At 40.4% G+C, this 24,743-nt stretch overlaps 1 protein-coding gene across 4 annotated transcripts in view; it reads right to left on the bottom strand.

The window, feature by feature from the left end:
• Nucleotides 1–383: 383 nt before the first annotated feature.
• klhl5 (kelch-like family member 5) overlaps nt 384–24,743 on the bottom strand; it is a 132,124-nt gene continuing 107,764 nt past the window's right edge. For 2 of the 4 annotated variants that reach the window (XM_087235994.1, XM_087235992.1), the window contains exons 7-10: nt 14,019–14,192; nt 9,950–9,989; nt 4,914–5,085; nt 384–589 (exon numbers count right to left, since the gene is read on the bottom strand). In XM_087235994.1, coding sequence (XP_087092120.1) covers nt 533–589; nt 4,914–5,085; nt 9,950–9,989; nt 14,019–14,192 — 443 coding nt within the window. In that variant the 3' untranslated portion in view covers nt 384–532. 4 annotated transcript variants of the gene reach the window in all.

The raw sequence follows: 24,743 nt of genomic DNA on the forward strand, positions 1-24,743 counted from the left end.
TATATATATATATATATATATATATATATATATATATATATATATATATATAATTAACTTAAAATTTTAAGTTTATGAAAAAAAACATTTAATTTAAATGTATTACCTTTCTATTCTTAGGTATGTTTGGTGACCACACTCTTATTTTAGTGAAAATAACTGTTTGATAAAACTGTTTTGTTTAAATGGACCAAAATATATTTTTTATACTCACTGAGATATTAATACAAATATTAATTTCAAGGGGAGTGTGCCCATTTCGGCTGGGCACTGTATATATTTTTCTAATATAGTGGAATACAAACATCTGTGCAGTGAAATGGATGGACATTAAATTAAATAAACCCTGTCAGACTGCGACAGAATGGGATGAAGTCTGTCTCTTGATGTTAACAGCCAAGAAATAAACCCCTTTCAATAGATAAACACATACTAGAAGGCAAAAAGGAGCAGCACAGTTGAGCAAGCGTGGTATTCTCTGGTCAGTCTGGATCCAGCGCAGGACTCAAGAGCACTGTCAGCTACTGGCCATTCAAAGCTTCACTGCAACCACACAAGCTCCAGCTCGACCCAAACACAGCGGCGCAACCTACAACAACAAACACAAATCCCTCTTAGAGAGAATGCATTCAGCTTTACAAATGGTCTTATTATGGGACTGATGTTCTCTCCTTCAACACACACACTCACACAAACAATAGGAAATCTCAGTATGTGGGCGAGCATGTTTACAGCTCTGGGTTTATAATATATAGTTATGCTTGAGTAAAGTGTTTGTTCTTTTGTTCAGCAAACTACTAATGGCATTTCTTCCTAATTTAACATTGTTTTCAATTTAAGTGAATGTTGCCATTTTTACACTAATATGACAATTGGTTAAAAATATAAAAAATGTGCCCTATCTTCAAACAAGTTTATGTTCATTTTAGAAAATACAATACTACTGTGTGTACATATATATATATATATATATATATATATATATATATATATATATATATATATATATATATATATATATATATATATATAAAACCAAGACCAACTGTAGAAGCACTTTCTCTCTCTCCCTCTAAAAGGAAACAAAAAAACACCCAAGGGGTCATTTACACCTAGAGTTTTGTTTGGAAACCTGGTGCGTTTCCCCAGTTAGCGCATTCGATTGGCATATGTGAATCCAGCAACTGCACTCGGATCCGCACCAAAACAATCAGTCCGAGATCACCTGAATGAGTTGGTCTCGGCTCGATTGAAATGAACTCTGGAGCGGATTGATTGTAGTGAGAAAGCAATATGGTCCGAGCCAGGCTATATCACAGTGTATTATGGATATGTAATAGGATACAGCTATACGAAGAGAGAATTATGATTACGGTGGGATGTCATTCCTTCCGGTAAATATGCGTTTCATGTCAAATACAAAAGTGAAAGCATGCTATTAACATGCAATAAACTATTAACAAGAGCTGTTTACCTGTTAGAAAAATTGACCAAACAAGCCTTGTTTTTTTCTGTTACTTCACTCTGTAATGTAAAGCCAATAATGCATAATTCTAGCCAACGGCTATGTATGAGAAATTCTTACCTCTGATTTTTATCTGGTGACAATGTCTGTGGGTGTCACCATTCAAAATTTAAGCCCAGCTTTTTGCTTATAATGTCTTATTGCTCATCGTCATAAATTAAATAAGGACGCATGACAGCTGAGCGAGACTCTGCAAAATAAACCATTAAACTGACCAATGTGAGGAGAGTTTAGTCGCACGTGACTTGTTTTAGCTATTGTGGTCTATTTAGAAACTCTGCCGTGTGAAAGCAGACTTCACCAAGAGCAAAGTGCAACAATGTAACTATGTAATTTTAATCCCTGTTTTGGATCTAAAGAATCGATCCACTGGTGTGAAAGCACCCTTATTCTAGCACTAAATTTCCTAAGCACAAACAAGTTACCATCTATAACTAGCACTTTTTGTGTGTATTGCCTATTCTTGTTGAATCACTATGTCCCCTCAATTGTAAGACTTTAGACAAAAGTGTCTGCTAAATGGCTAAATGTAAATGTAAATAAATGTGTGCTAAATGACAGTAAGTGTATTGAAGTTTTGACAAAATGTTATTAAACTTTACAACCAGTACATCCAGAGAAACTGAGAATTTCTCCAAAGAGAAAAACTTAAAAAAATGGCTTCTTAATTTTTTTCCCAATAGCCATTTACTGTACATGACAATTTATTGCTGTTGTAAACAATAAGATTTATGTTTTATATAACAAGGTATAGTTTTCCAAAACATTTATACATGTGTGTATATATAAATATATATATATATATATATATATATATATATATATATATATATATATATATATATATATATATATATATATATATATATATATATATATATATATATATATATTTATATATATATATATATATATATATATATATATATAATGATTCTCATTAATCTACATCTCATTATAAATACAACTAATTGAGCAGTCTAATGCAAAACTTCTGAAGAGGTACAATGGCTTTATATGATGACAGATTTACAACACACATACACAGTAAATATGGACATTTAAGTCCATAATTAGAACATCATAAGAGTGAGTAAACTTAAAGCAATGAACAAACTCTTAAGAGTTTGGAAATAGTCATTTAGAGTTTTTTTTTTTTTTTTTGGTGGCAGAGAGAGAACGAAAATGCTTGTAGAAAAACACTGATGCTGGGTTCAAACCAAACAAAAAGAGAACATGTGAATTGTGTCATTCTCTTTAGATTACTCACTGGATTACTCCATCTTGTGAATTTTTCAGATTAAGTAGAATTTGTTTGAAAACACTATCTGACAAAAATCTTGTCGCCTATCTAAGTTTCAGGAACAATAAACAATATCTTGACTTCTATTTGATCATTTCGTATCAGAAATGTCTTATTTGAAAGCCAAATGCCTTTAGATTATGCTTATTTTACAAAAATAAAGGTCTGACTTTGCTTAGACAAAAGCCCTGTCACTTAACAGAAATAATGTACCGTATAGAATATGAAGTCATGGTGCAGTGAGAAAAGAATTAATATTAAGTATGACTCCCATGAGCTTGGAGGATTGCATCCATACAGTACATCTCTGCAATGACTCAGATAACTTATTAATAAAGTCGTCTGGAATGGGAAACAAAGTGTTCTTGCAGTTCATCAAGATTCTTTGGATTCATCTTCAATGTCTCCTACTTCATCTTACCCCAGACATGCTCAACAATGTTCATGTCTAGTAACTGGGCTGGCCAATCCTGGAGCACCTTGAGCACCCTAGAGCACCTTTCTTTTCTTTTAGGAACTTTGATGTGGAGGCTGAAATATTAGTAGCGCTATCCTGCTGAAGAATTTGCCCTCTCCTGTGGTTTGTAATGTAAGGGGCAGCACAAATGTCTTGATACCTTAGGCTGTTGATGTTGCCATCCACTCTGCAGATCTCTTGTATGCCCCCTTACTGAATGTAACCCCAAACCATGATTTTTCCTTCACCAAACTTGACTGATTTCTGTGAGAATCTTGGGTCCATGCGGGTTCCAATAGGTCTTCTGCAGTATTTGTGATGATTGGGATGCAGTTCAACAGATGATTCATCGGAAAAATCAACCTTCTGCATGGGATCAACGACAAGACTTTTGTCAGGTATTGTACAAAAAAGATGCGATTGAGGTGAATTTTCATCAGTGTACATTCATCTCTATTACTTAAGCTAATACTTAATTCCACATTTAGAGTGAACCCAGTGTGTATTGTATTGTTCCAATGTTCATTTGATACTGAGCCTTTAATTGTCATTCATAAGGGATTTATAAAGCATAAATAGTCCTCACTTTAAATTAAGTCACAAAACTGGATGAAGTTGAATTAATAAAGCATTTATTAACATACAAAGTAACCTTTACTCTATGCCTAAATAATAAGATGTATAAATGTTAATCATTTACTAACTCATTCTGAATAATCTTTAAAAAACCCAACTACTCTTAAATATAAATTATTTGTAAATAATGCAATACTTAATTTAGTTATGAAAAATTAATCAGTCACAAATTTTGAAAGTACAACCATTCAGCACATTTTAAATGTGATTATAAGGCAACAATAGAACATTTATATCTGCAATAAACTGCTTACTAACGTCTAGTAATGTAGAATTAATGCTTAACAAATAATGAATTCACTATTTTAATGCAATTTGTAAGTTTTTCTCTATTTGCATGTTTTCTTAACTTGCAGTGCGTTTGAGGTCGCTGAGCTACCATAGGTTTCACTATTAAAGATGTGATCATCTGAAACAAATACAGGCATTTAAAGTGAAAGAGCAAAACAGATTAAAATCACCATATGATACTTAGTTTTATCCTTACTGATTCATCTACACAAACGTCTCTTTAGCAGTGCATTTACAGTATTCTCAGTGATGATTTCCCTCCATCAACACACACACACTGTTTTATTGCTCTCTCTCCTGCTCTTATACACAAACACACACTGTGACCAGCACACATCCCCAGGCTTGTTTCTTTTACAAACGAAACAATATGAACTCTCAGCATGTGGGCGAAGGAAATGTCACCTAAAACATAACAAGAAATGAAGCCCAGGAGAAATCAGCCACTTGCTACAGCGAAAGGTAATAATAACAGATGCTGTGATGCAGAGACGAGCTGCACTTCTGTCAGAATGATGGAGGCCTTGCATTTACATAATGAACAAACAGCGTCATAAACAAACAGCGCCAGAAGGAAGGAGGCAGAATCAAACCACGACAGAGAATGGAGATGTTACTCGCACATGTGACATGTAGGGAGGAGCAGAATGATTTACAGATATTACAGGGTAGACAAACACAGCCATGTTTTATGCGTTTACCTGTGTCCACTCGTTGGTTTGGGGGTCATAGGCTTCTACTGTATTGAGATAAACCTGACCATCGTAACCACCGACAGCATACAAACGGTCACCCAGAAGACACACACCCACAGCGTCTCTGCTGAGGCTCATGGGAGCTACCGCTGTCCACATGTCTGTCTTTGGGTCGTACCTGAAAGAAGTAGTTAAACAGAGTATTTATATAAAGAATATCAAATGTTGATTTACATATATTCATTTGATTTCTATTGCACAGGATTTTGTCACTGCCATTTTGTCACCTTGTAATTATTTGGATCAGTTTATCTAACATTTTGGTCAAAATGTTATCCACGTGTTCTTATTCTGCAACAGCTTATTTACAATATGGTATCTATGTTTGCGCAGGTGCTTTTTTTTCTCCCCCATTTCATTTTTGATATATGGAATGCATTTTAAAAAAATGTTAAAAGCGAAATACTGATAGAATTTCAATTGTCAAAAAAATTCCATTTCCCAGTAGAATAAATTCCATTTTCCAGTCATTTTTGGCTATAAATGCAAAGTTGGGCAGTAAACATTAACCATTTCAGAGTTGAAAATAAATATAAAATAATAATAAAAAAAAAAGATAGGCCACAGCTTGCTGTGCATTAAATGATTTGTGATGTTTAAATCAGTTATGTATCTATACATTCATAAATTTAAACCTGATTTAAATTTTAAAAATGGCATTTTGAAGAGTGGCATGGTGGCACAGTGGGTAGCGATGTTGCCTCACAGCAAGAGGGTCGCTGGCTCGAGCCCCGGTTGGGTCAGTTGGCATTTCAGTGTGGTGTTTGCATGGTCACGTGCGGGTTTCCTCCAGGTCCTCTGTTTTATCCCACAGTACAAAGACATGCTCAATTTAGAGCTTTTTATTTTTAAAAATTACAAAAAAATGCAATATTTTCAGTTTCGACATGAATTATATATACTATGCATAAACACATTTATTTGTTTTTAAGAAATCCATATTTGGCGGAATAAAACTGATTTTGAATCACAACAAATGATTTTGGCAAGACTTTATTTTGATGGTCCCTACTGCATATTTTATTGTAAGTTGCATTGCATGGACGTGCCGATTAATTCTAATTTGAGTATATTGAGTAGACTGTCTGCTAAATATCTGCTGATACTGCTCCTTCAAAAGACAATTAACTGACTATAAGAAACTTTGCAAGTTCATGTCAACTTACACTAACTCTAAGCCCAACCTAACAGTTAACTTATATTCTAATGAAAATTAGTTGGCATGTAGATGCAGTGCAACTTAAATTCAACAAAAAAGTGATACCCTAATAATGAATATTAATATTTAACATAAACAAATATTAATATTTACTCAAAACCATACCCGAGGATTGTTAATATACAGTGTCTCTTTATTTTTCCATTACTGTATAATTTTTGTGTACATACTTTCTAAAGAAAGCACCACAACCATTTCCTCTTAATAATGTAATAAGAAACACTTCTTGAGCACTAAATGAGCACTGAATACTAGAGTATTGGTGAAATATAATAATAATAATAATAATTTATAACATTATCAGCATAACACTTATAAGCTTAATATTACCATTCAAGCACAACATTCTAAAATCTCTTAATCCCCGTTTAAGACACACAGGTAGAAAACATGAATCTTTGTGTCAGTCAGAAGTCAAAGACCCGGCAAGTAAACGTTGACTGACAGAAAGTGAGCTCGGTGAGGGTGCAAGCAGTGTTCAAGTCTTCAGCAGACAGACAGATCTTTAAAGTGAGATTCAACAGGGGCAGAAAGACAGACAGATGAGAGGAGACGATGAGTACGAGCCAGTCACAATCAACACCAAACACAATCTCAGTAAACGCACTGTTTCTGAGACATGACCAACAGCAACAAAAATCACACTCACAGGTCAAACAACCACCCGGAAAAATGATCTCGGTAGGCTACAGATGTACATAAAACAAGACGCAGCTCATAAAAAAATCTAAATGCCGCGGAGCACAGTGTTCATTCTCCTGGGGAAAAGCTTTTATCTGTTTGTTTATGTGGAAACTCACCAAGATAAAAAAGGTCTTTCTTCACAATGTTGTGCATTAATCACAAGTGTGATTTTACCTGTGCGTCTGTTCAAATGGGTTCTTTTCAATTTTTCATTAAAGCACAAGCTCCAGTGTCTTGTGGTGCTCATATGAAGCAATAATTGGCACGTCCCGCAAGGCCTTCCCACATGCTGAAGTTGTTGTGGTCCAAATCAATAGACTCAAACACAAAACAAGCTTCAGCAGCATCATCAATTACTACAACTTGACAAACAAATTGTCTGAGGGACATAAAACTTTACATACACAACTTTCTATTGTTTATGATCACATGCAAAAGCACAATATTTACAATTTTTTTTTATTACAGATTAATAAATGTATGCAAAATTACACTAGAACAGTGTTATATACACTAAAATAGCTGGGTTCAACACAATTCCTTCATGCTGTCCCAAGACAAACAGATTAAGTTAACTTAATTGTTTTTAGTGGATGGAACATGAAACAATTAAGTTGTAATAATGGTTTGTTCTGTAGACTATCGAAAACAAATATAGATTAAAGGGGATAATAATTTTGAATTAAAAATTAAAAACTGCTTTTATTCTAGCTGAAATAAAACAAATAAGACTTTCTCCATTGCTCTGTTAAACATCATTTGGGAAATATTTAAAAAAAGAAAAAAATCAAGGGGGGGCTAATAATTCTGACTTAGACTGTTTGTGGTTATATTATCCAACATGTTTTTGAAGCAGTGCCAGCCCATCCAACAGGCAATACAAGTGGTCACCTGGAGGCCTTTCCTTCATGATGGAGCTCATGGTCTCCACCTCAACCTATTTATTGTGACCATTTCTCAGTATGCATTCTTATCTGTTCTTACAGTAAGTTCTCGTGAAATGTCATCATCAGTCACTGCTGAAGTACCAGTGCCAAATTCACATCTTCCCAAAGTGTTCCTGTTCCTTATACCAAGGATGCAACAGACAAACACCAAACACACTTTAATATGCTTTGTGTTTTAACAGACTGCATAGAGCAGCATTATAAGAGAACCCTAAAATGTATTTTGTATGATAAAACTTATGAGCTGCTTCCTCCCCATGTGATCCCGAGCAAAAGAACTGTAAGTGGCCAACAGTGACTGATAAAAGTTCCACTGCTTTCGTGCTGTTTCACGCTCGTCTCTAAACAGCAATTGCTTCAGCGGTCTTGTTTTATTTTGATGGCTTTCACCCTCACTCTCCTTCATACTACCAAGAAGACTCCCATGATTCCACACTTAGTCACATCATTAAACTACACTATTGTTTGTTGTAAATACATGCCCTCTAGTGGCAAAAATGACATACCCTGCCTTTAAAGTGACACCTTGCTTACCTAAAAATACATAACTGCTGTTCAGAACTTGTAAAACTTTTATCTTCAGAACACAGTTTTTTATTAAACCTGAGAGTTTTATGTTCCTCAGATGAAAGTCTATTTAGCCCTGACTCTGACATTTCAAAAGATCTGAAAAGAGATTAAAATTAAATCCATACGAATCGAGGGGTTTAATATAAGTCTTCTCAAGAGACACAATTGCTTCGTAAGATTAACAGTTTTCATTTAGCTTTTGTTAACACATAAAGAGGGATTGATCAGCAAACATAAACACAAGCTTAAACATAGCTACTTCACATGCAAGGACAAACTTCATTTTAGGGGTGTGTAAGATACTGACAAAAAAGGATATTGATCCTATATGGACATCTTTTGATGATGACACTTAAACTTTTTTTGCTGGTTTTGACAGCTTTTTAAAAAAATATTATTATTATTATTATTATTATTATTATTATTATTATTATTATTATTATTACAACTATTATTATTATTATTATTATTACTATTATTATTATATTTCATTATATAACGAATTCCTGAAAAATAAGAATATATTACAAATGAATAAGTATTAACTATAATATGTAATAATAATAATAACAGGGCTAATAATTAACTAGTAGTCATAATAAGAGGGAATAAAATGCCATAAAAATGCATGTTTGCTGTATTTGGGTGTATGACCTAACCAAAAATATCATATGGCTATAATTAATAGTATGGCTTATAGTATCGCAGCAGCAGCAGTATTAGATATTAAATTTCCTGTCTATACAGCAGTGGTGTATAAATACTCAAGCTTCTGTAATTGAGTGTTTTTTCTCATTAATTGTACAATTTACTAAGCAGTGTTGGAGAAAGTTACTTTAGAAAGTAGTGCATTACAATATTGAGTTACACCCCCCCAAAAAGTAACTATTTGTGTTACTTACAGTAGTTACTTTTTATGAAAAGTAATGCATTACGTTACTTTTGGGTTACTGTTGCATTACCTTTTCTTACTAGGAAGCTTTTCTTTCTTCTTTTTTAATTTAAGGAGCTCAGCTATTAACAATGCACTGTGTAACCTACACCTTCATTTACCTTTTTTTATTCAACGCAATTAAAATAATGACAATTCTTCCATTCCAGAAGGAACAAGTTCCATTGCTTCTGCAGGGAACAAATTATCTTACTGAGTACATGATTCACAGAGACTACGCTAATTTTACTTCAGTAATTTACTTTGTAAACGTTAAAGAAACTAAAAAGTAAGTATCTACAAGTAATATCTACAAGAGGTACTTTTACTGTATTTGCACTACATTTTTGGACAATTAATGGTACTTTAAGTATGATTTTCTGTGCTCTTTCCACCACATATACAGTAAATATGACTATATAATATATAGACTACAGCTGCAAAATTATGCATAATCATTTATAAATAACTACAACCTATAATAACTGCCTTAACGTCTCGATTTCCGAACCATAAAGGTTTTGTTTTGCTGAAGCAATGACAGAAGGCCCTATTGTACACCACAAACAATTTTTAAATTCAAGCCCCTGAACGTTGCCCTCATTTCAGTTCCTTTTCTTCTGCCACTCACCTTTCGACGCAGTCTGACAGTCGAGATGCTAAGCTTGAAGCTGGAGCGTCATGGCCACCGATAGCATAGAGAAAGCCATTCCACGTCGCTACACCGACACCACCTCTGCGTTTAGACATGGGGGCACAGCTGCTCCATTTGTTGGTGTGAGGGTCGAAACACTCCACCGATTTCAGACACGAACTTCCATCTCTGCCACCCACAGCATACAGCCTTACGCAAACAGACAGAACATGCTTGAGATTAAACCCGAGCAGCATTTTAATCGCAGGTATGGAGACTACTGTATCAAAAGCAGGTTTTAGTCACTTGTAAAGCAAAATCTGAGCAATGCAGTGCAGGATGATTACAAATAGGCAAATACAAATACAGTACATTATATTTGATAAATATATTTCAGCTTTCAGCATTGATGGACATTTTTGGTGTCGTGCCTGAGAATACAGATCTCAGTTAAGATATACAGTACATTCAGTGATATCTTACATTTAATTGGAAAAGATTAAATACATAATTTGATGCTTGAAACGCAAGTTCCTAGACAAATGGTCCCCCTTTATTAAATACTTTAAAGAACTTCCTGGCCTTTAGAATAATTTGTTTATTTATTTTTATTTCTTTATTCCTTTTTTCTACGGTATTTCTATTTTGTACTCTTTGAATGTTACCAAGCCCTTCATGTCAAGTGATAACATATTGACTAAAGAAATATGACAATGTTTTCCATCACTGTTAACTTTGATATATGTGGAAGGTTTTGTGATGCCATGACTTTTTGGTGTATAAAGATACACCTTTTGTATATTCCTAGATGTTGCAAAGCCTCTCATGTTAAATTATAATAAATATGGTACACTGTTTTCTCACTATCAACTCAGAAAGTCTGGAACGATATATATTTTATTTTATTTTTTTGTTCTCTCTCATTCAATGCCGTGGTTGTGGTAGAAGAAGTTGTCGTACTGATTTTAATTGTAAATTCAAAAACTCAATAAATAAATATATATAAAAAATGTATATATATATATATATATATATATATATATATATATATATATATATATATATATATATATATATATATATATATATATATATATATATATAAAATATATATATAATACAGCTTAATTGTTTTTAATGCATAAGGTTTCGCTAATGAAAAAAAAAAAATTTATAAGGTTTCTTTATTTTGATTATTTATAGTCCATCATGAACCAAATATAATATAGTATGCTTTGTAGAGTTCAGAGGTAAGCACTTAAGTTTCCTTCTTTCATTTCTCTTACTACAAAGCCCAGGTAAAATAAAATTTAATAAAAAAAAATAATTAAAATAAAATAAAATTATAGTGAAATAAATTAATATATTGTTTCTGTAATCAATTTCAGCATCTGCAATGTTGAATTGGGATTATATACAGTGCATCTGTAAAGTATTCATATCACTTCACTTTTTCCACATTTGTTTATGTGACAGCCTAATTCCAAAATGGATTAAATTAATTTATTTCCTTAAAATCCTACACACAATACCCCATAATGTCAATGTGAATTTTTTTTTTAATTGCTGCAAATTTAATTAAAAACCTGTAAAATAACATGTACGTAAGTATTATGCTCAATACTTTGTTGATGCACCTTTGGAAGCCATTACAGCCTCAAGTCTTTTTGAATATGATGCCATCAGCTTGGCACACCTGTCTTTGGGAATGTTTGCCCATTCCTCTTTGCAGTACCTCTCAAGCTCTATCAGGTTGTTGGTTGCAAAAAAATCTGAAAAATGCCCCATGAAATCTGGAGGGACTCATGTTTTATGCCACCTGTGCTTACTTGCTGTTTAACACTGCTACTCCAACTGTGCTTCGAGGTGTTGCCATTGATGCTACGAAGCTCCATTGGCGAGCCTGAGGGTCCCAGCGCTCCACTGTGCTTAGGTAACTCCATCCGTCATGACCTCCAACTGCATACATGGGGCCTTCTAACACAGCAACACCTACAGTACAAACACACACTTAAATTAACGTTCAGTTGGCTCTTAAACAGCTATCTGTGAGTTTTAAATTACTATCTGTGAGTGCAAATCAACAGATTTAGCTGTGAGAGAAAAAAATCAACTTACAAATACAAATATTAATTACACATACAAATAAATAGCTCACATTCTAAATTTACCTGATTAGGTTTTCACTAAAATCTGACAAAGTTCTTCAATATCTGTAATATACATTCACCAGTGACTTTACCAGGTACACCAGTCCAACTGCTTGTTACCGCAAAATTCTAATCAGCCAATCACATGGCAGCAACTCAATGCATTTAGACATGTAGAACGTCATCAACCGTTGCCAAAGTACTGTTCCAATTCAAAGTTCACATCTTGAAAAGTACAGATAAAGTTCCCAGATGTGTACTTGATCTGCCCCTTTGACCAAGGGTGCATCGAGAGGTGACTTGTACGAACTTGCGAAGCTTAGGTACAGCCCAGCCCTTTAGGTACAGCCCAGTCCTTTAGGTACATCCCAGAATGCTTTGCAGCTTAACCAGCAAATGCTAATAGTGAAGAAGAAAATCCGCACGGTTTTAAAAATACTCCTTTACTGTGTTACAAAAAGTTTTAATAGTTTTCAGGCGAGAATGTAGTTGTTTTAAACTGGAATCGGCAGTTTATTCACAAAGATTTTGACGCGTTTTTGGCGATGTGGCTCAGCTTATGTGGACTCCGATTCCCAGCCTGCCAGCGGGAGCTCGATTGTAGTTAAAACATGATATTTAGTCGGCGCCAGTAGCCTAGTGGTACTGCACGCTGACATGTAGCACCAGTGTGCTCGTGGCGACCCGGGTTCGATTCCCGTCTCGAGGTCCTTTGCCGATCCTTTCCCTCTCTCTGCTCCCAGTGCTTTCCTGTCTGAATTCTCTACTGTCCTATCAAAATAAAGGTAAAAAACGCCTAAAAAATAATTATAAAAAAAAAAACAAGATATTTAATACATCTTGTGTATATCAAATGGACAGTTTTTGGTCTTATAAATCTATTATTGTTCTATTATTGTTCTCAGGTGTATTATTTTGGCAGTGTTACCTTTTGTAATTGTCTTTAATTATGTTACCGTGTTGTACGCTGTTAGTCTTTGTTTACCAAATTGTTTGACGTAATCTTTATTTCTTAACGTGTATGTCTTTATTTCTTATTGTGTATATACTTGTATAATTACCATTGTAGTTTATTAAATCTGATAATCAAAGACACGTGTCAGTATATAATAACTCATTTTGCTGCACATTTATATGAATTTATGTGTACATTTTCTTAAATCAAAAATGTAGATTTATTATATTAATTTAATATTAATTACAGGGTCGTGCTTTATATAATTAGATCATGTTATTGTTTATGTACAGTGAAACCGATGAATCCATGGTGAGGTAGATGACATTATAAAGTACACTGCCATTCCATTTGAAGAAGTGCTCGACTTGTGTCCTCGCGTCCTCGAGAGTTCTTTCTTTCAAGTCTGAACTTGGCAAGTCTGACCTTGCAAGGACGCAAATTCAAACTTTGCATACTTGATATTGAGAAACTGCCATGGTAAAGAAGATCTGCTGTTGTTCAAACTGAGCATCAGAATGAGGAACAAAGGTGATTTAAGTGATTTTGAACGTAGCAAGGTTGTTGGTGCCAGGCGGGCTGGTCTGAGTATTTCAGAAACTGCTGATCTACTGGGATTTTCACGCACAACCATATCAAGAGTTTACAGAGAATCGTCTAAAAAAGAGAAAATATTCAATGAGCGGCAGTTCTGTGTTCGCAAATGCCTTGTTGATGCCAGAGGTCAGGGGATAATGGCCAGACTGGTTTGAGCTGATAGAAAGGCAACAGGAACTCAAATAACCACTCGTTACAACCGAGGAATGCAGAAGAGCATCTCTGAACGCACAACACGTCAAACCTTCAGGTCATTTATTTAAAACATATTTAAATGAATGATCATGACAACTAAATGCACATTATTTCTCACCCAGGCCGTGTCTGTGTGTGGACATGGGAGGCATGACGCTCCAGCTTTTGCTGCGAGGGTTGTAACACTCCACCGTATTTAGCGTCTTCAGGCCATCTCGTCCCCCAACTACATACAGACGGTCATCCAGAACTGCCACACCGAACTGCAGCCTTCTCCCACTCATGACAGCCACCTGCCGCCACGTGTCCCTCCGTAAACAGTACTGCTCAATACTGGTAGCTCCTGGAAAAACAATAACGATATAACGGCTATAAGCACATACAGTATCCGAGCTTCAGTCAAATCCATCTTTATTGCTTTGAGCACTTTATAAAGTACATTATTCACATACATTTTAATATCAATATATAAATTCATTCATTTTCATTCAGCTTAGACTCTTATTTATTAAGGGTCACCACAGTGGATTAAACAGTGAACTATTCAGGTAAAACTTTTATGCAGCCATACACCCATATACTCTCATTCACACACGCACTTATACACTTAGGCCAATTTTGTTTACCCAATACGATATATGCCGAAGCATGCTAATAGGACTTTTAATCTGCCAGTAACCTGGGTTAAGCGTTTCCGGCGAATTGTATGCGAATGCAAAAACCGGCGCGTTTAAGGTCTGCTTTCTTTAAAAATCAGCGATCTCCACTAGCTGAGTGATATCCGATTTAAAGTGGGTCTCAGATTGCACAAGAAGCACTGCATTACATTACATTTTCTCTGCCATGTCTTTATAATATGAGCATTTATTTTACCCCAGTACATTCAATGGAGCTTCTGCGCAAACCTGCCAATTCTGATGGGCGCATGCGAGTAAACGGCTTTTTGTCTCTTTTTCCGCTTGAGCAACTAAATGAATGCCAAAGTTTATTTAACTGAATGTATTTCAATGACATTACAACATCGATGCTGTAAAAGGAACTGTATAAAATGGAAAAAAGTTCACAATAACAGGTAATCGGAAGATTATCAGTATGGGAAAAACACTAGCTCGGGATAAAACCCTATTCGCCTACAGCCCGTATCTTTGGACTGTGAGGAAAACCCGAGTCATAGTGCTAACCATTGAGCCACTGTACCACTATTATTATATAAATAGATAATGAAAATTGTTAGTTTATCCAAAAAGCAAAGAACTGAAAGATATTTAGAGGTGTGTAAAATGTAAGATATAAAATAATATTTAAGCAAGACAATTTGATAGTCATAAATTGATCACCCAAAAAAAAATAAAAAATACCAATTAGCATCACTGTTTCACATTTCACTTGTTCCAAAGATGTTTTTTATTCTTTGTTTATTGGTGGTTATAACATAAAAACAAACAAAGCAAAACAAGATGAACAAAAATAAATAAATAAATAAATAAATAAATAAATAAATAAATAAAAAATTAATGCTGCAAGCTGCAATGAAAAGGACCTCACACCCAGGCTTACCGCCACTCAGAGGCCTTAGGATGACAGAGAACAGTAGATAATAATAATTTAAGCTGACATAATTTTCAAAATCTGAGAAAACCACAGTTTTACGCCAAACTTCCTTCTGTCAGCAGGTGACTGTAACTCAATATTGGCATGCAGATGTCTTCAGGAGAGGAATCTCATCAAACTTTGAGAGTGAATTTTCAGGCAGATCTGACATTGTGTGTGAGTTATAAGTACTTCCTCCTCCATGGCAATGCACTGAACTTTGTCACCCCTTCAACGGAAACTCTAGATCTTCACAATTTAACATCACAAAGGCCTTTGGACTAAACTGACTTGATTCAACCTGATGAAAAAAGTCTAGGAGGAGACTTTTTTGTAGGTTTGATGTGCGTGCCAAGTTTCTTATGTCTGTATAAAACGTAGCTCTGGGGTCAGTCCCAATTCCGAAACCTATAACAAACGTAAATTTTCACCATTTCTGGCAAGTGTGCAAAGTTAGTGATTTTTCGAGCATGTTTAGACCCTCAAAACTGCGAGTCATTCTTAAGAAGAAGAAGAAGATGATGATGATGATGATGATGAAGAAGAAGAAGAAGAAGAAGAAGAAGAAGAAGAAGAAGAAGAAGAAATAATAATAAATGGAGCAATTCCAATAGGTCCTACGCACTGTTCCGGTGCTCAATCCCTAAAGATACCACTGAATACAAGTATCATAACAAGTCATAAAATACAAATCAAAAAAGCTGAGAATACAAAAATCAAAGTAAATAATAACAACAAAGTCCTGCTGTCATTTACTAAAGTCACATTTCAAACATGTTTGAGTTTCTTTTTTCTGAATTGGACAAATTGACCTAATTTAAAGAATATTTGAAACCGAAATAATGATATTTTTCTGACTATACTATAGTTGTCACCAGGGCCGGAGTGGGACTCCTTTTCAGCCCTGGAGTTTCAAGCCTCAGACCGGGCCACCTTAGTTCACGACTGACTATATTAAAATAAGGTCATTTCCAAATCAGTTTCTAATGGCACTATCACAGCTGCTATAGAACTTTCAACAACCCTAACAGTATTAAATGTCTTAAAAATAAATAAATAATAATAATAATTAGTTACTCAGATGAGGTTCGAACCCGGGTCGGCAGCGTCGTAACGCAACGTGCTGACCACTGGACAACAACAGCTTTTCTCAGCGTAGAGACTCATTTGATTCACACCATCATTAACCTGCAGGCTGCATCTTGCTCACGAGGCTGCGAGAAAATAGATAAAACGAGCAGAGCTGCGGCAAATTAATGAATAAAAAGAGTGAGGCTGTGGTCAAATAAATAAATAAATGAAAAAAATGTGACTGCTGAGAGCCACAGAGTCTGGAGCTAGGGACACCGGCCCTCGCGGCCAAAAAATGGACAGACCCACCGGGAATTCTCCCTGTCCTCCCAATTAGCCAATCCGGGAATGATTGTCACAGTAGAGATTCTACAGTTTCCAACATTCTTCAAACCATTTTATGTTCAACAGAGAAAACATAATAACAATAAAAATTTAGAACTACTTGGTGGTGAGTGAACTGTCATTTTTGAAAATAACAATTCCTTTAAGAAATACGTTTACATTTCAAGTCAATTTCTGTGCTTATTTTAGGGCTGTTCAGTCATTTTGTGTGAGTACAGAGAAAGCACAGAAGAACAGAACATCTAAAGAGATGACCCAGCATTTTTTAATCTCTGAAATATCTCTGAGTTAATAGGCTGAAGAACAACAAAGGAAGCAAAAAGCCTGAAGGACTAAACTGTGAAAGCAAAAGCCACTGTGCTTCTTTCAGACAATTTTGCTTTCTAAAAATGTACAGTGATTGCATGGAATAAAAATAGTGTAGGGTGGGTATGGAAGCTAAAGTACAGCAAAAAAAAAAAAAAAAAAAAGCCTGGATCTACTTTACAGGCATTACAAGTTCAATATAATATTGTATAGTGATGCCATGTTAAGTCTGTTAACATCAATTTTTTTTTTTAAATATGTTAAAAAATTTTATTTACTATTTAAAAATGTTTAATGTTAATGAAAAATTAAACACTCAAATTCCTCAATTGTTGATCCATAAGAGTAAAGAGGTGGGGAGGTGGGATAACTTAATTAGGGATATTGTAACGTTCACTAATGTAAATTATACTAAATTATGTGTTTTAAGAATTTTATTTCAGAAACAGCATATTTTCATACAGGAAATGACTGCCTTTGACTGTTATGTTCAAACAGCACTATTACCCAAGAATAGAAAATGAAAGTGTAAAATGATTTAATATTCCTTTTAATATATTAAATCAGGGATGTGCAGTGGGTTTCTCAGTGGCAGGTGTTCAAATGCAAAATAGGGCATCTATCAGTGTGTTTATGTACATTAGTCAACATTTGAAGTGGATCAAAACAATAAAAGGTGATGTTCAGTAGTTTTAAGAGAACTTGGGTCTTGAATAACTTCAAATGTTGATTATTAGAATCCTTGCATTGGCCCCCAGTTAGATTTAAGGCCCAATTCCAATTCTATTTTTTTAATTTAGCAGGGTTTTTTTTTTAAGTTTATTTTTTATGTATTAAAAATATGCTTGTTTGTTGTAAAAATTCTTAATATTGGCAAAAAATACTTAAATTTGTGCATCTCTTGACTTGCGTATGCAGCCATGTTGCTGTTGTATTCTGGGAAGATTTCGATGCTCTACATGGCCAGGCACCACATCACTGAACTGTTACATCTACACACTCCTAATGATAGATTGCGTTCATCTCAGTCAGACTTGATAGTTCTACCTCTCATCTCAGATCTATGGATGATCAGGGTGTTTCTTCCTATGCTCCCGTCCTCTGGAATTCCCTGCCTCCTAAACCTACAGGGAAATTCAGAATTATGATACTTTTAATGTTGACTTGAAGACATAATTTTTTTTTACAACTTGCTTTTACTTGCTGATTTTGTATTATTTAATTGTATTATTAGCACAGTATTGTAATTGAGAAACGTTCGAGGTTACTAAAGTAACCCTTCGTTCCCCGAGGAGGGGAACGGAAGCACTATAAGTGGATTTGATTGTAAAATCCACGCATTGGGAGGTTCGGTTCAGAAGCTACTCGTCTGAAAGAGTATTGAACGGGCCAATTAAGAATGAATTGGCAGCGCAAGCCTGCGCAGGTGAGCGGCATAAGCAATCAACTGAGTATATAAGCTCACCTGGCGCCAGCAGACGCTATCCTTTTTAAGCTGAAGAGACTTTCAACAGCTAAGGGACAGTCATTATGGCGACGGAGTATAGTGCTTCCGTTCCCCTCCTCGGGGAACGAAGGGTTACTTTAGTAACCTCGAACGTTCCCCTTCGGGGGGAACTTCAGCACTATAAGTGGATTTGATTGTAAAATCCACGCATTGGGAGCCCATTGAAAGCGCCATAATGACTGCACCTTACCAACACCCCCGATGAGGAGATAGTCAAGCAAGCGTGACGCACCCACATCATGGGGGGCGCGGTCCTCCAACGTGTCCCTGGCCCTAATTTATCCTACTTCAACAGAAGTTTTACGGATTTATATATATTTTTTTGGGAAGTCGTGAGCATCTAGATAATTCTAGGAAAATACGACAGTACGTTGGGAAGCGTGCAATCCCGATAGGGAGGACGCTGCGGAGGCCATCCGTTACCCAAGGGGGGATAGATGGCAGAATTTACATATGGACTAGCCCTAAAAAGGGGGAGTACGCATAGCAAAAGAGTGGTTAGCGGGGAGGGAAGACACGGGTCCGCCCAGGGGGGGACTTAACCGTGGCTGAATAAGCATATGGGATCGCCTAGTGGGGACCACGCATAGCAGGCACCTTTACCCAAAACGCGGGCTGACCAGCGGGCAGACCTACAACGTAGTGGGCCAGCAAGTGACTCCTCCGCTGAGTCAGTGCTGGGGGCCACGGAGGAATCTGCAGGGCTCACCTGACGGGGAACTTTACTGACAGATAAAAAGGCGCACGTATCTCCGTGTTAGGGAAAATGGCGCAGCAAGCGTGTTTCAACACCCTACCGAATTGTTTCCTCAATCACCAAGGGTTACCTAATACCCTTGAGGAAACCAGCTCCACTCGCAGATTGTAAAACCTTGCAAATGTGTTGGGTGTCACCCAGCCCGCAGCTCTACAGATGTCTGTTAGAGGGGCGCCGCGTGCGTGCGCTCGAGAGGATGCGAAGCTCCGAGTGGAGTGCGCACGCGCTCTCGGGGGACGCGGCTCATCTCGGCTCTGATAGTGAAGAAGGCATCCACAATCTAGTGGGAACTTATTTCGGTACGGCACTTCCCTGCTGCCGACCGCTATAACAGATGAAGAGCTGCTCAGATGATCTAAACTCTGAGTGCGGTCCGGATAATACGCAAAACGCGAACTGGACAATAAATAAGGGCTGGGTCTGCCTCCTCCGAGGGCAGCGCTTGCAGGCTCACTACCTCGTATTAAAACGGAGTGGTAGGAACCTTGGGCACATATCGCGGGCGGGGTCTCATACGTGAGAGAAGCCAGCCCAATTACAGGCACGAGTCACTGACCGAAAAATGCCTCCGGGTCCCCGACCCTCTGATCGATATCAACGCGACCAGCAGAGCTGTCTTCAGGGACAGAAATATACTGAGTCGAGGATCGAAGGGATCTGACGCGGCTTGTGTAGCGAGGGCGAGATCCTAAGAGGGCATGAGAGGGGGCGGGGTGGATTAATTCGCTTAACGCCCCTGAGGAACCGGATGATGAGGTTATGCGTTCCCACGGTGCTGCCAGCCACCGCGTTATGAGAGCGGAGATGGCAGCCACGTAACCTTGAGTGTGGAGGGCGACAGCCTGCTCTCCAGCTTCTCTCGGCGTAAAGAAAGCACAACGCTGATCTGGCAAATTACGGGGGTCTTCTCAGCGAGAGACACACCATTCAGTGAATAGACTTCACGTCAGGGCATAGGCGCGCTCGGGGAGGGGGCTCTAGCCCGAGTGACGGTATTAGCCACCGCAATCGGAGGTTACCTAAGTCTTCCTCGCGTCTAAAAATCTCCAAAGATCGGCGAGGGTGCCAGGTGGTGCCCTGTCCCTGAGAGAGTAGGTGCTCTCGAAGGGACTGCCAGGGGAGGGCTATCGCGAGGGAGAGCTCTGACATCCAGGTCCGGTTGAGCCAGAGGGGCGCAACCAGCAACCTGTTCCTCGTCCTCCCTGACCATGCACAGTAACTGCGCGAGCAGGCTCACTGGGGGAAACGCGTATTGCGCGTGCCCCGAGGCCAGCTGTAAGCCAGTGCATCCGTGCCGAGAGCGCTCGGTCAGGGAAAGAACAACTGGCAATGAGCGATCTCGGGGGAAGCAACAGATCGATCTGGGCTTCCCCGAATCGCGCCCATATCAGCTGAACAGACTCGGGGTGGAGTCTCCATGCTCCAGGACGCAAGGCTGCCGTGAGAGCGCATCGGCTGCACGGTTGAGCTTGCCTGAATATGAATGGCGTGCAGCGATTTCAGCCGCGGATGACTCCAGAGGAGCAGACGGCGGGCGAGCTGAGACATGCGGCGAGAGCGCATACCCCCTATACGGCTGATATACGCCACCGCCGCCGTACTGTCCGTCCTGACCAGCACGTGTTGCCGCTCCAGCACCGGAAAAAAACGGTGGAGAGCGAGGAACACTGCCAACAGCTCCAGGCGATATGCCAATGCAACTGGGTACCTTTCCACAGGTCCGCAGCCGCATGCCCGCAACGCACAGCCCCCCAGCCCGTGTTGGAAGCGTCTGCTGAAACGACAACAAGACTGGACGCCTGTTCTAGAGACACCCAGGCCTGTAGGAACGAGGGGTCGCTCCAAGGGCTGAGGGCGCGGCGACACAGCGCAGTAACAGAGACTCGGTGTGCGCGCGCGTGCCATGCGCGTCTGGGGACTCGATCGTGAAGCCAGTGCTGAAGTGGTCTCATATAGAATAATCCGAGCGGCATGAAGCGGCTGCGGATGCCATATGCCCCAGGAGCCTCTGAAATAGTTTCAGTGGGACCACTATTTTACTGTCGAGCTCTCTCAGACAGTACAGCATCAGCTGAGCGCGCTCTCCGGAGAGGCGCGCTGCCATGGTGACCGAGTCCAGCTCCAGCCCGAGAGAAGAGATCCTCTGCACGGGGGCGAGTTTGCTCTTTTCTCGGTTGACCTGAAACCCCCACAGGTGGAAGTGCCAGAGCACTTTGTCTCTGTGCATAATCAACTCTGTGCATAATCAAAGAGAGGGCAAATTCAGCCAGTCGTAAAGAAATTGAGTATGCAGATGCCCGCGAGCCGAAGGGGCGCTGAGGCACCCTCCGCGGGCTTGGTGAGGACCCGCGGAGACAGAGAGAGCCCGAAGGGGAGGGCTTTGTATTGCCAAGCTCGACCTTCAAACGCAAACCGCAGAAACTGTCGGTGGCGAGGAAGAGTGGAGACATGGAAATACGCGTCCATCAGGTCTAATGCTGCAGACCAACCCAGAGGACGAACGCACCGGAGGATGCGCTTCTGCGTTAGCATTCTGAACGGCAGCTTGTGCAGGCAGCGGTTCAAAACGCGCAGATCTAGGATTGGCCGTAACCCACCGCTCTTTTTGGGCACGATGAAGCGTGGGCTGTAAAACCCGCTCTCCATCTCGGCTGGAGGGAGCGGCTCGATTGCATCCTTCGCCAGGAGGACAGCAATCTCCTCTCGCAAGACAGGGGCGGACAGGGGGCTGACCCTGGTGAATACACACCCGTGACTTGGGGGGCCGTTTCGCGAACTGAATCGCATAGCCGAGTCTGATTGTGCGTATGAGCCACCGCGAAGAGCTGGCCCGCGCTAACCAGGCAGGCAGAGCTCTCGCTAATGGACTCATCGCTACAATCGCTGACGTACCAGCAGTGGGGCAGCGCGGAGTGGGTGTGCTGATCCGGGAAGCTCGCGGGTCCCACGGAAAAGCTGGAGGTGAGATATTTTGCTCTCACTCCAAACCCGAGCTCCGGAGGGGAGGCTCGAGGGGTGGGAGAAAGGAGACCGTCCTCCCAGCGCTCGTGAGCCACTGGCGAAACGCACCGAATCTGCAAGCTAGAAAGCATAGCGTCCCAGACTGGCAGATTTCGGGCTGTCACATCTGGGGAAGTGAAAAGTGCCCTTTCATAATGTTTTCATGGCAGTAAAAAGTGCCGTTGGAAATGGGGCCCCGCCCTCCAGCGGGGAAAGAGCAAGTTCCCTCTTCTCCAGATGGCCTGTCCCAGGGGCGCTTCGCGGTCCGTTGCCGGACTTAACGGCGTTCTGGGCAGGGGGGCTGCCTGCTTCCGAGGTGCCCGACGCGCTCGCTTCGCCGAAGGCGTGTGCGGGGGCGGAGCAGCTCTCGTAGGCGGGCGCCTTCGGCGAGGAGCAGGTATGAATGGCACGGCGGGCGGAGCGGGCTACGGACCGCCGATAAGACATCACCCACCAACTGCTCTCTCACCGCCTTGAATTCCTGGGTGAATTCACAGACAGTGTCGCCGAACCTGGCTGGGGATATGGGGAAGTCAAGAAAGCGGACTTTGTCGACTTTGCGCATATCAGCCAGGGGTGGCGCTCCTGGACCACTAATGTGGACATCGTCCTCCCCAACGCACACGCAGCGGACTCAGTAGTCCGAAGAGCTAAGTCGGCGGCGGTGCGAAGCTCGTAAGCCTGGGTTGGACCCACCCTCGTGCAGCTCGGCCAGCGCCTGCGCTTGGTAGCGCTGGTAGGTGGCTATCGCATGCAAGGCGGAAGCAGCCTGGCCCGCAGCTATGTAAGCTCTAGCTCCGAGGGAGGTAGATAACTTACAGGCTTTGGATGGGAGACGAGGCGAACCCGCCAAGAAGAGGCGCCGCGCGGATTTACCGCCATCGCGCACTCAACCTGAGGAATCGCCACATACCCCCTGGCTGTTTCACCGTCAAGAGTGGTTAGGGTGGAGGAACACGCAGCACGAGCAGAAAAAAGTGCTTTACAAGACCGCTTGAGCCTACTGTGCACCTCCGGGAAGAAGGGAACGCCCCTCTAGTCGGTCCGGCCGCGGAGCTGGGGGATAAACCATCTCCAACCCACGGCCGAAGCAGCCCGGGAAAGCACGGCTAACATGTCCGTTTCAGGATCCGTAGTGACAGCGCTCACCAGCCCGAAGGGGGCGAGCGGGTCTGGATCATCATCGGACAATGAAAGCCCACCCTCCGATGCCGCGGTGGACATCTGGTCTCCGGTGTCATCGGGCGTAAGGGCTACCATCTGTTAGACGGATCGCTTCCCCCGCCCGAAGCTTGGATGGAGCGCTTAGAGGAGCGGGAGGTCCGCGGGCCCGTGGGCGACGGATTATCTCTCGCTGAAACCCTCAGATCTGCCCGAGTGCCCGCTGCAGAGCAGGGGACAACTGGGGTGGTTCGCCCTTTTGCAAAGGCTAACCGCGATCTTGCGCAACAGTCATGGCATCGCAATGACGACATGAACTGCCCGCGAGCAGCGCATTAACATGCTGGACCCCCAGACATGTAACGCAGTGCCCGCGCCCATCATCCGAGGACAGGAAACCACCGCATCCAGAAACGCACAGTCGGAGCGCCGTCCTGATAAGGACGTGCTGCACGACTGTGTTGCTCTTTCTGTGAAGTTTGCAACTTTATACGCACCGCTCTGGAGGACCGGACCCAAAGAACGCCAGGCAAGGGAGAAACCCAGCTCGACCGTCTGCCACTGCGTGTACACACTCTGGACCGGGAGAATGCTCTCGTTCGCTCAGAATCGCTGGTCACAGCAGGAGGAACCCTCATCGACTCGATCAGAAAGTCTCTGAAGCGAAAAGGATAGCGTCTGCTGGCGCCAGGTGAGCTTATATACTCAGTTGATTGCTTATGCCGCTCACCTGCGCAGGCTTGCGCTGCCAATTCATTCTTAATTGGCCCGTTCAATACTCTTTCAGACGAGTAGCTTCTGAACCGAACCTCCCAATGCGTGGATTTTACAATCAAATCCACTTATAGTGCTGAAGTTCCCCCCGAAGGGGAACTGCTTTTAAAGGTGCTATATAAAATAAAGTTTATTATTATTATTAGGCGACACAGTGGTGCAGTGGGTAGTATCGTCACCTCACAGCAAGAAGGTCAATGTTCGAGCCCTGGCTGGGCCAGTTGGCATTTCTGTGTGGAGATTGCATGTTTTCCCCATGTTTGTGTGGGTTGCCTCTGGGTGCTCCGGTCTCTTCCACAGTCCAAAGACATGCGCTATATGTGAATTGGGTAAGCTAAATTGTCTGTAGTGTATGTGTGTATGTCCTGGTCCTCCAGGTTGGG

Source organism: Danio rerio, chromosome 1 (assembly GCF_052040795.2).
Source record: "Danio rerio strain M-AB ecotype USA chromosome 1, GRCz13ab, whole genome shotgun sequence".
Taxonomy (NCBI): Eukaryota; Metazoa; Chordata; class Actinopteri; order Cypriniformes; family Danionidae; genus Danio; species Danio rerio.